The sequence below is a fragment of the Chanos chanos genome, chromosome 14, assembly GCF_902362185.1.
Source record: "Chanos chanos chromosome 14, fChaCha1.1, whole genome shotgun sequence".
NCBI lineage: Eukaryota > Metazoa > Chordata > Actinopteri > Gonorynchiformes > Chanidae > Chanos > Chanos chanos.
This window is the reverse complement of record NC_044508.1, coordinates 6,554,089-6,571,797: the sequence shown is the minus strand read 5'-3', so window position 1 is coordinate 6,571,797 and position 17,709 is coordinate 6,554,089. Positions and strand designations below refer to the sequence as shown.

The 17,709-nt window shown below is 41.2% G+C and overlaps 1 protein-coding gene across 1 annotated transcript in view; it reads left to right on the top strand.

The window, feature by feature from the left end:
• msh3 (mutS homolog 3 (E. coli)) overlaps positions 1–17,709 on the top strand; it is a 43,062-nt gene that overhangs the window by 9,972 nt on the left and 15,381 nt on the right. The window contains exons 9-20 of the mRNA XM_030791789.1: positions 2,338–2,468; positions 4,118–4,226; positions 5,041–5,125; positions 5,852–5,961; positions 7,283–7,415; positions 9,685–9,860; positions 10,185–10,353; positions 11,982–12,046; positions 12,786–12,902; positions 13,181–13,288; positions 14,379–14,493; positions 16,587–16,744. Coding sequence (XP_030647649.1) covers positions 2,338–2,468; positions 4,118–4,226; positions 5,041–5,125; positions 5,852–5,961; positions 7,283–7,415; positions 9,685–9,860; positions 10,185–10,353; positions 11,982–12,046; positions 12,786–12,902; positions 13,181–13,288; positions 14,379–14,493; positions 16,587–16,744 — 1,476 coding nt within the window. The remainder of the gene's footprint in view (positions 1–2,337; positions 2,469–4,117; positions 4,227–5,040; positions 5,126–5,851; positions 5,962–7,282; positions 7,416–9,684; positions 9,861–10,184; positions 10,354–11,981; positions 12,047–12,785; positions 12,903–13,180; positions 13,289–14,378; positions 14,494–16,586; positions 16,745–17,709) is intronic.

Here is a 17,709-nt window from a genome sequence, read left to right as displayed (position 1 = left end):
CCTGGGCAGGCCCCCGTAGCAACCGTCGCCGAGCAGTTTCCTTAAGGGGGCCGCGTTAATGAGACCCTCAAGGGGGTTGCAGGTGCCGCCGTGACACAAACATCGCTGCAAAGAATCGCCTCCACCACCCACCTGTGAAAACCACCTGAATGATGCTGGAGAGGGAGAAACTTTTCTCTGTAACGGCGCCTGTTCTCTGAAAAGGCTGTTTGTCTGACTCCTCTTGCTCGCATCCAGGAGCTCATCTTCCACGAATTTTGGACTTTGGGATGACGACGGCGATGGAAAAACAGCTTTGACCTCCTGGAGAATCAGTAGCCTGTTAAAACTGGCATTGGTTATAAACTGCGACGCGCTCGAAAAATGATATTCATTTTCACTAATTGTGTCTCACTGGGAGGTTTTGAGTTTCTTTTTTTTCTTCTTTTTCTTTTTCTTTTTTTGAAACTCAGACCTTTTGATTTCTCTGTGCCTCTGGCATTATGGCTAAAATGAGGTTTTTGTGAAACAAAATCAAGATTAAAACCTGTATTAACCTAGATGAAAGAAAAGACCATTACTCTATTTGCATGTGTTTTTGGTTGAATAAACAGCTTTATCAAAGCAAATATTAGTCAGGGGAAAAAAAAAAAAAAGATTCAGTTAAGTGGCCTCGTGCAGAACTGAAGCGTCGACCTTTTGGCAGGAACGTTTTGCCAACATATCCACCCCTAATTGTCTTTAGCATTTTGTGGCTTTTTTGTGCTTCCCCGAAAACATGTCACACTTATGGAAAATCAGATAAAATTCAATAAAATTGATAAACACTCAGGTGTATTCCAAACCCACAGCCTGTTTGCTCCTGAACCAGAAAAATATTGCTTTTTTGTTTTCTTTACTCTGGTAAATCTCGTGGGATTTCTTGCCTTAGACGTTTCTTCGTAATGGATCTGAATGGGTGTTGATGCTGGAGAGAAAGAACAGTAAAGAAGAATACAAACTCTCACTATCGTAAATCCCATCAACTCGTGAATGACCGTTTGTCACGGTTACTGGTGAGGTCGTTTGCTTATTGTCCTGGGATTATTCTGACGAGTTTTGTAGCATTCTGATGAGAGAGTCTTTTGCAGTGAGTGTGGCATCCAGAGAAGAGCTGCTCTCATCTTACGGCCAGTGTGGTGTAGCCTGCTCGGCCTGTAGAGGGAGCTGTCTCAGCAATTTGCCACAGTCTCCCTATTCTATGCCTTTACACATTTACAAAGAGCTGCCTCATGATAGCGTTGGTTCCTAGGATCGTTAAAATGCCCTCTTTTGAGCAGCTCGCTCTCCGTTTTTATGAAGCTCCCTCTCTCTCTCTCATTTGTGCATACTCTCTCTCTCTGTCTTTTCTCTCTCTCTTTTTTTCTCTCTCACTGTCTCACTCACTCACTCATTAACTTTCTTTTTTCATTACTTCTTTGTCTCAGTCTTTTTTATTTTTGCCTAGTTTATGTTTTTTCCAATCTGTCTTAGAGTATATTTTGCCAAGTTGCTCAGAATTTTTTTTTCTTTTTTTTTTACGCGTATACATTATCGTCTCTCCACGCTTTGGGTCCGAACGACATTTTTTTTTGGACGAGTTAGCGGCGTTAACGGGAGACGAGAGCCTTGCGAGGCACGTTTGCTGCGGTTGCCTTGGCAACAGCAGCCAAACGACAAAAGGAAACTGCGTCCTTGAAGTCTCGACGGAGCTGAATGGAAGGAGATATCTGAGTGAATGAAATGACGGCTGTGGGGAGAGGGAATATGAACGTGTGTGTGTGTGTGTGTGTGTGTGTGTGTGTGTGTGTGTGTGTGTGTGTGCGCGCGCACATGTGTGCCGAGACGCACCTGTTCTCTGCTGAGGAAGAGTTCATGCCAGACTTCTGCAAAACACGAGAGAGGAAATTAGCTGTGAAGTTTGTGAGAGGGAAAATGGTCATAATTCTCATAGCTCTTTGTCAGTTTCTTCACTGTAGAATGATGTTGATGGCGTCTCGGTTCATTCAGTTTTGACGCAGTGCAGAGTCATTGGTCACAACCAGCAAGGCCTAATGTAGCAACTTCTTTGACTTTAACTTCCCTTTGAATAAGTGAAGTTTCGACTCTGAAAATGAATAAATAACACTGTATTTAGTGAAGGACCAGACTGATAAGCATAGTAATAAACAGGTAATATTAAAATTGAAGACGTTTTGCGAATGACCAGACTTTTGCTTCATGGGGCAGTTACACTGAATGGAAGTGATGAGAAAAAAAAAAAAAGAACCATGTTGACTGACAGGTCTGTCTCTTTCTCTCCGTGTCCTTTTGGTTTTGTCGTCTGGCGACTCTCTGAAGTGTACAAGCCGATGACCGCATTCGCATCGAGCAACGGGAAAGCGCTCAGTTTGAGTTTCCCACGGCGATGAAAACGGTCAAAGATTTCTACTCAAACTCTCCTCACCACATGTCCGAAGGCATAGACAAAGGTAATTCATGCTCTTTGACTCTTGTCATTTTCGCTGTGTCTGTGTGTGTATGTGTCTGTGTGTGCGTGCATGTGTGTGTGTCTACCTGTGTGTGTGTCTATCTGTGTGTGTATGTGTCTGTGTGTGTGTGCAACTGTGTGTGTGCATGTGTGTGTGTCTATCTGTGTGTGCGCCTGTGTGCGTGCATGCATGTGTGTATGGGTATACGTGTGTGTGTGTCTATCTGTGTGTGTGTCTGCATGTGTGTGTGCCTGCGTGTGTGTGCGCCTGTGTGCGTGCATGCCTGTGTGTATGGGTATACGTGTGTGTGTGTGTGTCTGTGTGTGTGTGTGTCTGTGTGTGTGTGTGCCTGTGTGTGTGTGCGCCTGTGTGCGTGCATGCGTGTGTGTATGGGTATACGTGTGTGTGTGTGGGGGTTCATTTGTGCAGCCTTCTCGATTTCTGACCTGGACGTTATACGGCTGAGTCATGTCAGAGTTATTTGTCTTGGCTGACGTGTGGGTCGGGTCAGTGTGTGAGCTTTTGTCTCGTAATTGAAAAATCGTTTGCCGAGGGAGAGAGAGGAGGGGAAGATCCATTGGAGCTGTCCGTCATCCAGGAGAAGTCATGTGTGATAAAGCCTAGAGGGTTTAGAATACCCATGGTGCACCTATGCTCAACACCCTGTGCGTTACCAGCGCTGATCCTTTCAGTAATGTCATATTCCGTCCCTGCTGCTGGCTCAAGGGCATTAATAAACATACTGACAAACATTATTGTTGTTTTAATACGTCTAAGCTGTGTAGTGTTCACTTGTGTTTGTTTTGGTATCATTAATCTGTATCTGGAAGGATTTGTAATATCATTTGCAATGTTCATTTGTTAATCTGTTAATCTGAAATGACATTATTTCTAATGCATTTTCTGGGGAAAAAAAAAAAAAACTTCTTTTGGATCAAAAGCCCTTCTACAGTCAATATATCACAGTCACTCACTCTCGGTTTAACACACAGGAAGTGATGTAAAAGATTGCGCTGGTTGATGTTGACTTGCTGACGTCATGGCTTTGGTGATGCTGCAGTGTGTCCTCAGAGAATTGTCCTGCACTGAGGAGAAGAGGAATGCAAGGCCGTTTCAAATGCGACCGCATCTTAATCTTTTTCATTCACCGTTTCTGTGTCATTACGTCCGTCTTTTATAACCGTCCTGGTTTGCACGTTCCTGCTGAAGTCACTCTGTGACGCAGCTTTTTATTATCTGGTACTGAGAGAAAGCGACGCATTTAAAATCGATTCATGTGTCAAGGCAGACCTGAGTCACTGAAGTATTGTGAAATATTTGATGGCTGGGCCGTGTCCCAATTCTCAATGCGCCCCCTTTCTCGGTGGCCTTTATTAATTAACAGGACAAATGCTGGTTTTTGTGAAGAAATGATGTCTGTTCGTTTGGTACTTTTTCCACACATTCGTTTCGTGTCAGAATTTTAGTAACTTTGGCAGAAAAGGCCACAGGGTAAAAGGGAACCATGAGAGATTATTGGAACAGGGCCCATTCTTTCACAAACTTGTTCAAGCCAGGTCCGGTTTGTATGTGTATGTTAGGGTTTTTAACCATGATGGGTTTTTTTTTTTTTTTGTTTGTGTTTTGTTTTTTTGTGGTTTTTTTTCTAGGGTCCCAGTATTTCTACATGAGCCTGGAGAGTACAGTGATTTGCAGTCTGGGGCCAGTCATTGAGTACCTGACTGAGTTTAAACTGGAGCGGGTGCTTCTTTGTGCCAGGTAGGGCACCTAACCTCATCCTTACCTCCCGGAACCACTTGCGGAATACTCATCCAGTTTCAATTCATTTTCAGTCACGTTGTGAAAGAAAAAAAAAAAAGAAAAGAAAAGAAAAAAGAAATTAATATCGGTTGATTAAAATCACATGGCATGTAATGGAATTGCAGTTGAAATTCAATTTACAATTTAATTGCCTCTGATATTTGTGATATATAAGCCTTATTTATTTTGAGCGAAAGACCTTAATTGAATTTTTTTTGTATATAAAAGCAGGTTGAAAGACTCCCACCAGCGTGTTCTTTAATAACAAACAGTGTGATTAGACTGTTCTGTGTGGACTTTTCTCTCGTAATCTCAAAATGTTTGCATGTGTGTGTGACCACCGTTGTCTTTATTAGCGTTATATAACCACGCAGTCAACACAGGAACTGACTGATTCACCCCCTTTATTCAAACTACCGCAGAACCAAAACCCCCATCAAGAACCTCTTTTTCTTCTTTCTTTTTTTTTTTTTTTTCCCTTTGCGAAACAAGATGTAATTAAGGATTGATTACCCCCATTGTTTAAAGTGATTCATAGCTTCAGACCTCTGTGGCCCATTTGAAAGGTTTTAATTAACACGTAGCATTTGAATAGACACAACCTTGTTCGTTCTCTCAGTTCTTTCTTTCTTTCTTTCTTTCTTTGTTTCTTTCTACGTGAGACTTGAGGGCATGTGTTTCTGTTCTCTGTTTTATTTGGTATAGTTTAATGTTTGCCCTGTATAGTTTGGACAGTGTGTCCTTATAATGTGTGTTTTTGTGTATGATATAGTTCGTTCAAAAGACTTTCAAGTGATATGGACTTCATGGCCCTCAGTGCGACCACCATGAAAAATCTGGAAATCCTTTCTAATCAGGTGAGTAGACTTTTGCAATCTTTCAAAGCTGTCATGGAGTGACCTGTTGAGTTGACCCATCTTGTGTTGATTCCTGGCCGGAAAGCTGGATGTGTTCAGTCGCTGGTTCCTCAACAGCTGGAGTTCAGCGGTTAGATCAGATATGGGACAAAATGTGTTTGAGTGTATGTAAAAGACTGGCTCCTTCCCAACAGGCTTCAGTGCCCTCTTGCGTTGTGGCCTTGCTCTCTTGCCCAGTAATCTCTGTAAGGCACTTGCATGCTGTCTGTCTGGTGCTGTTTCAGTACATTCAATCTAAGTAGTAGAGAAGGACACAAGGTCAATGACATATGTGAAAGAATTGGGACTGGCCCCCAGTTATTTCGGTACTTCAGACAAATTTTGACTCATTTCTGTTTGCAGCCAGTTTTACTTTAAAGGCTGTTTTAAATACTTTGCTTTAAAGGCTGTCTCAGCACAAAATCAGCAGTTAACAAAAGGATTTTGAACACGCACACCCTGCCGTTCAAGTACAAAGTTTAATTTCATTATACTTTCATTTATGCCATAATGCTAAAGACTGCACTTGTTTTCCAAATGCTGCTTTCATCTCAATACTGTGGATTTTTTTCCCTCCTTCCTATTCTGTCGTCTGTGGGTGTTTTGCTTCATTATCATTGACAGTCACTACTGACTGGTTTAGCTGGGGATATGACGGCTTTAATTATGCTTGTGTCCTGTTCCCAGACGACAGGAGCCGTCAAGGGCAGTCTCTTGTGGGTTCTGGACCACACGCTCACTCCGTTTGGGAAACGTCTGTTGAAGAAATGGGTCACGCAGCCCCTGAAGTCCACACCGTGAGTTTCAACTCTTCGTGTTAAATGGGTTGGTGTATCCCTTCTGAGGAATTCTCGTTGGACCCATGTGCTCTAAAACGGCCACTGGTTTCGTATCGGGCCCGTAATTCTCCATCTGCTCCTGGAGGGTCTGATGACCTGAACCATTTTGGTTTTCTCCTAATGCGGCCGTCTGAGTCTGTTATTCCAGAACTAGCCTCACATTTATAAAGTGTCTCACAGCTCCCATCAGTCACCATGACAGGAAAAAAGAGGGTTGGCGTAAAAACCTGTACTACTGGGACACAAAACGTACTGACAAACCATTTTATTCTTCCTTTTAACAAGCAGTAAAATTCACCTCGAAGAATGTCTCCAAGATCAGCTCCCACAGTTCAACGACCATCTACACTAATATACTTTGCCCCTTTCACCCAAGTACTGTAGTATCGCGTTGAGAAATCTGAGAAAGATCCAAAATTAGTCTCTTATATAAAGCTTATGAGATGTCCTCAATTTCAGTCAATGTTAGATGTACTTTTATGAATATGTATGAATAGCTTTCATTCCCAAGTGTTTGAAGAAGTAGCGACATTGCTTCATTCTCAGGAATTTGAGCATTTAGAATCGATTTCCATCTCTAACGCGCTTTATGAATAGCCGATGCTGAGTGAGAACACAGATATTCTTGAGCGTAAGGGTCTCAGGGAATGGATAAACAAACGTTGATGAGAACCCATTTGCTGAGTTTTAGTTATTTCTGAAATAAGCAGGAGAATATCAGCTTGAGTGTAGACAATTATGGATTTGTTTTCAGAGTTTCCAGTAAGGGAATTTTGCAGCTACTGGGAGGGTTTGGTGTGTATGTGGACCCAGTCTTTGGTCCCTGGAAGGATTACAGTTTCATCAGAACTGGGTTGAGAGATGACCTCGTGGATTATGGATAAGATCAGCCATATGTGATCATGAATTAAGCTCAGCTTAACCTGCTTTGGGGTTAAAAAATTTTTCTACCAAAGTCTCCTTTCGAATCCCTCTCGTTAAAATGGTCTGTCTAGCTTTAAAATGGAGAACTGCTCCGGCCCTTCACCGAGCTTAACTGCCCTTTGTTGAATTCCTCTTTTAATTTTTTTTTTTTTTAACTGTGTTTGAGCAAGAAAAAAAAATCTCGTGCTGTTTTGTTATTTGCAAAGAGTGGCTTGTCTAATGCCATCCTATTGTTATTCAACAGATTTTTTTTAGTAGACGTCTAAGACTTTGGCTTAAACAAAGTGGGTCACTTCTCCCGCGATTTTTCCCTTCCCCTCTTTTCCATCTTTCTCTTTTTTTTTTTTTTTTTCAGTGAGATCCGGTCTCGTCAGGAAGCTGTGGCCGAAATCCTCTCTTCTGAGTCCAACATTCTTCCCTGCGTCAGAGACCTGCTGGTTCGTCTCCCGGACCTGGAGCGGGGACTTTGTAGCATTTACCATAAGAAGGTACTTAACTCTCACTGACCCTTTAATCGATGCCCCTGGACCCACATAACAGTCACCGTGAATTGCCATGATGAATCTGAAATCAGGGCCCATATGTGTTAAGCATCTCAGAGCCAGTCTTCTGTTCATGTGTTTTATGTTTATTAGGATGAGGAAAGATGAAAACTGATCCAAAGTCATCGGTCTCTCACTTTGAGAGATTTCATACATGCCCTCTACCCATGACTGACATGTCTAACAACCAGTAGCGAGACCCAGGTTCTTAAGAGCCGTCCTTGAAGAGGGACCTGGAAACAAGGGTGGTGTTTATCTATTCTCATGAGCTGGACTCCAGCACAACCTCCATCACACCTTGAAATTAGCAGTCGCTCTCTTCCATGGGCAGTGGTGCCTTCATGAGACGAGTGTTGATAAAAACAACGGTTGTTTGACTCTCTGAATCTGCTTAGTTTTTTTAGAGAAGAATTCGAATCAAGTCTCACATTCTTTTTTGGATGTGTCAAGCCTCAAGTTGACTATGGAGTTCAGTACGGCGGATTGATAAAATGAGTCTCAATTTAAATACAGCTTGATTAAAAACCTCTTCTTCAACTTGCAAAGCCACCCAGCTTGGTAGTCTGTCAACTCTTGTCATTTTCCCATGTTATACTCGTTTACTTACATCTTATTGTCTGCTCTGAATGTCTTTTTCTTCTTTCGGCTCAAAATCTTGCCAGGGTCTTTTGGGGCCACGAGATATAACTGCATGTCTCACCTCTTATTAGAAATTTCTTTTGCCTTTTTTGTTCTAACGGTTTGGAAGAGTCGCTTCGTCGTGTTCTGTCTTGCTGCGTCATTGTGAGCGAAATGCGTCTCTCAGGCGGGAGGTTAAAGTGATGATGTTTAATGGTCTGTTACAGTCGAACGGGCCCCCATTATTGGAATGAAAAAAATAGAGGCGACGTCTAGAGTTATGGTTTTTGGAAGCGTTTTGATTGCTATGTACCATTTACAGGGCGAATGGCCTCATTAACCTCCTCTGACCCCTCTATTGCTGTCGTCTCATTAAGGCTTATCTTGTTGTTATGTTATGAAACCAAGAATTAGATAGACGTCTTAGACGTGCTTCGCTTGATGCTGATTTGAAACTATCATTGGGGGACACTGACTAGAATTTCATGTTGTTGTTGGTGGTGGTAGTGGGGGTGGTGGTGTTGTTTGTGCTTAATGCAGCAGAAACTTCTTGCTATAGAAGGTCTTTTGAGGACTTGCAGAACCAGCGTGTTACAGGGTTGATGTTTGCGATCGTGCGACGCGCCCCCCCCCCCCCCCCCCCCGCCCCCCCCAATGAAAGGGGGTTCCCGAAAGCTGTAACGACATTGTTCTTACAGGCAGTCTCACACCCACAATCAACCTTCCATGATTACGGTTTCAGCCCTTAGCTTTCAACCACATAGTAATTTGTCGGTTTTCTCTGTTTCTGTAAGCCGTTTTCGTTCTTGCGGCGCTCTGCTTTGCTTCTTCGCAAATTTGCTATGAATGATTCAAAACGACACCTGAGGAACTTTGCCTTTGCCGCTTTTCAATGAAGAGTCACTGCATGGATTTCAGTTATGTTTTTTTGCTTTAGTTTCAAGCAGGCTGTTGTTCATATGAATATTAATATGCATTGGGTATTTATTCCCTCATTATTTTAAGTAGTGGTGAGTTAAGGTGACTAGTGCTGAGTTTGATATGCCCTTGGGGAAATACATGCGTATATAAATTCATTCTAAGCTAGGATTTAATTGCCTCTCTTTGTCGCTTGCTACCATAACAATATGGAAATAAGTGGATGGCATGCTTATGAGAATTTGGGCTTGATTAATATCATCCCGACACAAGTCTGAGGAATCGGTCTTATTTTCATCATTTAATTGATGCTTCGATGAATAATTTATAATCATCAATTTATAATCTCCATATAGTATAATATCTCCACTCTGGAAGTGTTTGCATATGTATTCCAAAATAAAAATGCATGCATGTATTCGAAAGACATATATCAGCACTATCTGCTGTTTTTAATTTGTTTTTATAATCTGTTGTAATCTTAAATAAATTGGCTATCAGAGAACCTGCATTGGCCACAAGTTCTGTGTTTGTGTTTCTTCTTGGGATTTGAATATATGACATCCTGTTTAGGAGTGTTTGATATCATGTTGAGTCACGTGTGATGTCATACCGAGTCACATGTGATGTCATACTGAGGCACGTGTGATGTCACTCTGTGTTTCAGTGTTCCACTCAGGAGTTTTACCTCATCACCAGCACACTCTCCCGGCTCTGCGTGGAACTCAAAGCCATGATACCCGCCATTCAGTTTCAGCTTAACTCCTCCCTCCTCAAGGGCCTACTACTGGACACGCCCCAACTGCTTGACCCCGCCCAAAACTTTCTCAAGGTGCTCAGTGAGAAAGCTGCCAAGTGAGTGAAGAATCAGTAATAGTGTTTGTGCCATTAATAGATTTGGTAAGATTACAGAGGGAAGTGCATGTTTAAAACTGTAGCTGCAACCCTTAGAAACTGAATATGTCGATAACTACATACAAAGTTATACCAGTCTTTTTTTCTTTTCTTTTTTTTTATACCATTTTCATACCAGTTATACTGTACCAATTTTTGACAGACATTTTTTTAAAAATCGGAAACAGTATCGACATCACCCAGTGTTTTCCAGCGGCTGTGGTGTCAATGTCTGATCAGAGAGTGGGCATGGGTGAAGATATGAAGACTGACTGTCTTTTGCAGGGCAGGTAACAAAACGGAACTGTTTTCTGAGCTGACTGACTTCCCCGTGATCCGGGAGAGGAAGGAGGAAATCCAGGTCGTTCTTTCCGAGATTATGGAGCACCGGCGCGAGATCCGCCTCGTTCTCCGGAGCCCGGCTCTGGATTACGTGACCGTATCCGGACAGGAGGTAAAGACTCCTGACACGACTATCACGGAGCGATCTTGAGGGCTCCGGTTTTACTGCCAGGAAAAGAGAAGATATTTTCTGAAATGTCTGAGAGAAGGAGATGGCTGTCATTCACACGGTATTATCATGTCAACCCTTTTGCGACTTTGCTTCGAAACGAAATTGCTGCCCCTATGTGAGCCATTTTGTTTCCCTGACAGCGAAAACACTTTCAGATGTACATGTCAGTTCTGGGAATTGGAACTATTTTTTTGTGGAATTATTTAACGTGGCACCAGTCTTAGGGGAGGATTCTTTTGAGCCTATAACGCAGGTGCTGTCATATATTTTACGATGGGGTTGGAAGTGAGAGGGCTTTTGTAGCTGAATCCGGGGGGGGGGTCCAATTTTCCAAACATTATTTACATCCGTCAAAGCATAACATGAACAGCAATTGATGGGTTATGAATATCTTAGTCTCCTGTGCTGGTCAAGGTGTGAATTTAGCATTTTCACAATCTGGTAAACTTGACCGTTCCGAAAAGGCTAATCGTTGCCGTTTCTTATCGGTACCTGTGGAAACAAATTGGCCAAGCACCAGCCCTCCTCTACCAGTTACATGAACAGCGACTGGTTCATTCAAATTCCTGAAGCAACATCTGGCAACGTCACTGGTTTTAACTGATGGAAAAAAAAAAAAAACTTCAGCAGATCAGACGCCTTTAAAGGACAAATCCTAAAATATCACTGTTAGTATGCAGTCCGCGGCCTCTTATGCCATCTGCTCTCCTCCTCTCGCACCACATACATATGCAGTAGTTTTTTTTGTGTCTGTGTGTTATTATAAATATGTTTTGACTCAGTCTGCAGCTCAAAAGCCTAAATCATTGTTATTTGCCAGAGTGGCACTTCTGTTGAACCCACAGTCTGACTGCTGAGGGAGTCTGTGTGTCAGTGGCCTGAGAACTTACAGTTTTTCCTGTTTGCTTAAAAAATTTTATTTATCGCTCCGCTGAGAGAAAGCATATTTCTGCACACACGCACACACACACACACACGCGCGCGCACACACACATCACTTACACGCTCTGTCGCGCTCAAGCAGGGCTTCAGCAGTGGGGTTGATGAATTTGTTTTATATGTGACTTTTGGGGTTTAGGACTTCATTAGCATTTTTGCTCCAAAACAGATCCTCATCATTTACGTGTGTTTATTTATTTATTTGTTTGTTTATTTATGTCACTCGTACTTCCCAAAACCAAGAGAAAAAAGCTTCTTGCTATGTGTGTTTTTTTTTTTAATGAGTCATTTGTTGAATGATGTTTAATTTATTGTCTTTTTTTTTTATTTTTTTTTTATCACTGGACCAATCCTTTAGCTATCCTTCTGCTAAGATGACATGGTGTCCAACTGTTCATTTGATGTGGTCTTTAGAGTTTGAATCAACACACGCTTGCTCAGTATGATGTTGTATTGTCTGACTGATTTCATTTAAAAATAGCAGGAATAATAAAATGTCTAGTTATCGTGACAGAAGTTTCTGGAATACAGGTAATGTTTTTTTTTTCAGCTAGTGGAGATGCATTGATGGATCTTTTTTTACTGGTTTAACAATTTGTTGTTGTTTTTTTTTTCTTTTTCTCATTTAGTTTCTCATTGAAGTGAAGAACAGCATGTCCTCTACTGTGCCCTCAGACTGGGTGAAAATCAACGGGTATGTGTCTGTTTGTGTATTCTGCGAGAGGACACGTAAGAATATTGATTTAAACAGTCATTCACTGGAACCGTGCGCTCTGTATTACAATGTGAACTGTTAACATTTTATCATTCTTTTTCTGCTAAAACATCAGAATTTGATCAAAGTAGTATTTAGAACTGACATTTGTGTTTCTAAATATGCATTCTTTCTCTCCATGGATTAAACAAAATAAATTCATGTAACAAAGTGCTTTAGATGTATAACTGTCTTGGACCATGAAAATGAGTACATTAGTAGTGGCATTTACCCAGCAGTGCCCTGTGTGGCTATTTTTTTTCCTTAAACAAAGTTGCTTTGAATGGTGCCAGAAAAAAAAAAAAAACACTTTATGGCTCTTAGCACTAGGCACCAAAATATATTTACTCTCCACTTATGTAAATCTTTGAAAATGGAAGCTCTTTATCATACCTGTCTTCATCCGGTAGTTACACTTAAAGAGGTTGAAGCAGAGAAATAGAGGAATGATCCATGACTTTGGAATAACCATTGAGAAAATTTAAAGTTAAAATGTTTTTGCTTGCATTCAAGGAAAGAAAAACAAAACAATATCCTGCTATATACCACTAAAAGATATCCTTTCCACAGAAGGTGAATTTATCTTGCTTTGCAATGCAGCGTTTTCCAATACTACACTCACTTGTCTGACTTGTTTTTTTTTGTTGTTGTTGTTGTTGTTCTTTTTTCCCGCCTCAAGCACAAAAACTGTGGGCCGTTATCACTCCCCTTTTATTGTGGAGCGTCACAGAAGACTGCTACAGCTACGAGAACAGCTTGTTATCGACTGTAATCGAGAGTGGATTAACTTTTTGCAGTATGTACCATTTAAAAATGACAACAATGACAAAAAATGTAGTTCCCTATCAAATCTGTATCGCTTCATACTGGATTACCTGAGAACAATACTGTGACCTGCAAATTCTCAGAACTCTAAACTAGGCTAATATTTTCCCATTAACTTATTTCATTTGTGAGCTTAAGTGTGGATGCTTTCTTTTAGCATGTGTTTATCCACTCTGAAACATTTTTTATAACTCTCTTTCTCTCTCTCTCTCTCTCTCCTTCCCTTTCTCCCCTCCTTTTCCCTGGCAGTCTATTTGGGGAGCACTACTACATCCTGAGGAAAGCTGTTTGTCACCTAGCAACTGCTGACTGCCTGTTCTCATTGGCTCAGGTTGCTAAAGAAAACAATTACTGCAGGTGTGGTAACAACGTCAAACCCTATCCTTACCGATCTTCTCTCTGTGGCTGCTGTCATATGTAATATCTCGTCTCATACCGTCTCTGAATGTTCTTGCAGTGCACTTTCCAAATTTTGTCTGGCAAGGAAGGAGAGATAATGTTAAGGTTTATTTATGTCATCTCTTAGTCTCTTTTGCTCTCTCCCCACCTTTCTATCTCTGTGTCCTTAAGAGAACTGAAGTTTTCAGAGCAGTAAATGGAAACGTTGTTCACAGAAGATCCCTCCTTAGACATGTTATGTTCCTCTTTTGAGTTTTGAGGGTTAAATATGAAATCTGTTATGTAAGCATTGATGAAGAGAAGAGAAGAGAAGATTGGCCCCAGAGTGTTCTACAGCTCTGCCTCTCTCAGGTCCAACTTTTATTCCACCAGGAAAACCCATCCTACACTATTTGTAGCCCACTTCATTTGACAGTCTGTGTGGAGGAGTTGGATTTGACTTTGAAGGCAGAGGTTTTTTTTTTCGCCAGCTACACCCCCTCCACTCCTTCAGTGCCACCCCCTCCCTCCTGTTTCACAGAGCTGGAGAAACTGGCAAAAAAAAAAAAAAAAGGCAGCTCTTGTCTCTGGACGTGGTGTAATATGAGAAGGCAGCATTACTAAAGCAGCCTTTTCTTTCTCTCTCTCTCTCTCTCTCTCGCTCTCTCTCTCTCTCTCTCTCCCTCTCTCTCTCTCTCTCTCTCGCTCTCTCTCTCTCTCTCTCTCTCTCTCCCTCTCTCTCTCTCTCTCTCTCTCTCTTTCTCTTTCTCTCTCTTTCTCTTTCTCTCTCTCTCTCTTTCTCTTTCTCTCTCTCTCTCTCTCTCTTTCTCTCTCTCTCTCTCTCTCTCTCTCTGTTTCTTTTCCTCCTCACGCTTTCTGCATTCCCTTTATGCTATTTCTCTCTTTCTCTCATATTTTTCTTCCCCTCTCTCTCTTCTCTCTGACTATCTGACTATTATCACTCCTCCTTTTTTTTTTTCTTTTTTTGTATACTTTTGTATAGATTGCTTGCTCTGATTTGTGTGCCATAAAATTGCACGTGCTGAATCCACAATGTGTCTTTTAACAGGCCAGAGGTTTTGGAGGGAGAGGGACAGATTGTGATCAGAGAAGGCCGACACCCAGTCATTGACAGTCTGATGGGGGAGCAGGACCAGTACGTGCCCAATGACACCATGCTGAAGGTAGGCAACAGTATCCTGGTGTTCGGCTACCTCCAGAGCGGGGTTTCCACTAGGGTATTTTCTTGCCGGTCCGGTGTCCGGAAAGAATTTATTTTACAGGACAAATTTGAGCCTTACTGGTCATGTTATGATAACAGTCTATGTTACAAATGCAAATATAATGTAGATAATGTACCTCGGTTGACGAAAGAATGACAACGACCCCAAATCGGTTTGACTATTTAATGAACAGTAACGATTGAGCAAAACCTCAGCATTAGCCGCTAAAATGTAGGCTATTACGAAGCATCTGTAACCTTTAACATCTGTAGCCCGTCTGAAAAAAGGCTAGGCCTACATGGCATCAAATGTAGCCCGTAGGTAACGTTTTATTTTCTCTTTTTTTTAATGGCGGCAAAGGCCTCTGCTGACGACTTGAAATCAAACGTGTCCGACGTGTCTTTGCAGCTTGCAATGCGCGTAAGCCGCGTCACTTTCGTACGTTTTGTATGAGCATTATTACCGGACATTTCGACAAAGTTTTTCAATTTAAAGTTTTTTTGTAAACCGGTAATTAGCGGCTAACGGAGACCCTCATTCAGACCATCCGTGAAAACCGCATCATTCTTTTGGCTCCCTGTGCTTATACACACGTGTAGTTCCAGTAAGACACTGAAGTTCCAATTACTGTCATTTTTTTTTTCTCATGGTTGATTAATTGGCGCTTGGATTGAATGGGTAATGAATTATGTGGAGAGCAGAGCAATATATGCACTAAAAAATGGTCAGACTGATCCATTACTGTAATGGGGTTTTTTCCCCCCATATAATAATGTTGCCACGTAGCTGTGTTCTGTCATAGTGTTTTGTAGGTTCAGATTAATGTGTGACAATATACTGCACATTTAGTGAGAGTTGCAAGCTCTCATTACAGCATCTGGAGGTAGTCACTAACATGGTGGTTTGTTAACTAATTTACATCAGCAGCTTGGGTCTGGTCATTCATTGACAGGTGCCAGAAACGCTGTTGATATGTTTTTTTCAGAGACATATTGTTAATCGGTGTTTTAATCAAGGCAAAATCTTATTTCTTAAAGTGTTCGTCTTTGTGATTTGCATATGAGAATGAATGACTAACAGGTAGTGTTGACATATGAAGTGAGTCCCTGCCTGGCTTTTAAGAACTAATTCAATTTCACTCAGCACTGAATTCTTGTAATACGTTTTAGGTCAATTCAAAAATGTTTCCTGACAATTCATAAGCAGACCAAGGCTCTCCAGAAAAAAAATCGAATAATCGGCAACTCTGACCCACCCTTAGCGTGTTAGGCAGTGTAAATGTTTTTTTTGTTGTTTTTTTTTTTAATTTCCTCTCAGAAAATGTGAATTTAACCTTGTGTTACTTTCATTACCAGGGAATGCCTTGGCTTCAATCTTATTTGATTACTTGATTACTGTAGCTTTTGATTTAGCCAGCGAAAGAAAAAAGGAAAAAAGAAAAGTGTGGGTGGAGGTTTGATGGCAGAAGCTGTCGTTTTTGCCTCTCCCCCTTTTCCTTTTTGTTTTTTTTACCTCTCTCTTCCAGCAGGTTAATCCTTTTTTTTTTTTTTTGGAGGCAGCGAGAAAATGTTGTTGAAACGTAGGCCAACCTTTTGAGCCGCCTACCCACTCAGTTGCTCTGGGTATTAGTGTGTGGCTCTCTCTCTCTCTCTCCTGCTCTCTCTCTTTTTTTTCCTCTGTGCTGATCTATGCTGGGCTCTTTCCATTCAAGGGTCTGTGCAAAAATGAAAAGGACAAAAAAAGAAAAGAAAAAAAAAGGGTGGAATAAATCTCTCTGTGCAGGGCCAACTTGTGTAGACGGTTTTTAAATTTTCTTCAGGTTTAGGTTTACCACACAAAGCGGTGTTCTTTTCAGTCAAACCATTTATACCCAGACCCTGAATTCAAACTGCACCTTTCAGAGCTGATTCCAAATGAATCCAATGTTCTTCACAATGTTCTTCATGTTCTACAAACAAATGACAGTTTTAAGCAATGTGGAAAAACACTGTAGGGGCGAATGCAAAGGCAACTGAAAATAATTGAATTTGAAAGTTCACTGTTTGTTCTTTCAGGGTGATGGAAGACGTGTTATGATCATAACCGGCCCAAACATGGGCGGCAAAAGCTCGTACATCCGTCAGGTGGCACTGATCACCATCATGGCCCAAATGGGATCATTTGTGCCAGCTGCAGAGGCTTCACTGGGTATTGTGGATGGCATCTACACAAGGTACTGTTTCCCAGTATGCCTGCCAACATTTTTCTTTTCCACAGTATAGTAGGGCTGGGCGATTAATCGAATTTTATTTTCAAATACGATTTTGGCTTCCAACTATTATGGAAACAGGATGATCGAGAAAAAATGATTATTGTGCTGCATTATTTATTTAAATGTATGTGTATAATTGGTTATTTATTGTTTATTTTATGTATTCATCTCTTTTTTTCAGTGGAATTATATTTAAAGCTCAAAAAAATCCACTGCGAAAGAGTTTAAAAACTTTTTTTTTTTTAAAGTTCAATAAATGCATGATGTTTCCAAAGTCAATGAGTAATCATGGTAAATAATCGTGATCTCAAATGGACCAAAATAATCATGATTATGATTTTTGCCATAATCAAGCAGCCCTACAGTATAGTTAGAAACTATTAATGTCCTCTCCATGTTTGTGGCTTAGCAGGCCCCCCAAAAGACACAAGCATCCAATCAGCAATCGCCATTCTTTTGATATTTCCACCAATCAGCTCTGACCTCACGGGGAACGATGCCTCGTTTTAGGCTTGTTGGTTTAGTAATTTCTACATCACTTGCAGAGGGTAATGAAGTGCTTTTGGACATGATGATGATCTGAACCATTGAGGTGTCTCTGACTGCCCACTTAGCATCAGTTTCAAATAGCCAGATGTTGCTCAGTTAATGGTCCCCCATTTCCCACAAGAATGAGGTCGTTAACACGTGGCCATTGAAGTTTGCATAGCCACCACCATGGTAACAGCACAATAGACTTAACAGAGTTTTTTAAAATAGCTGCTTAATGGACGGATTGAAGCCACACCCTAACCTCCTTCACTCCCTAATACCTCAGTAATTAGCATTTTATTCTTACCTGACGTATACCTGCTTGGACCTGACTGTGTGCAGAACTTTGTCAGTGTATGGCAGTTTTACTGAGAAATTCAGTTGTAAAATTGAGT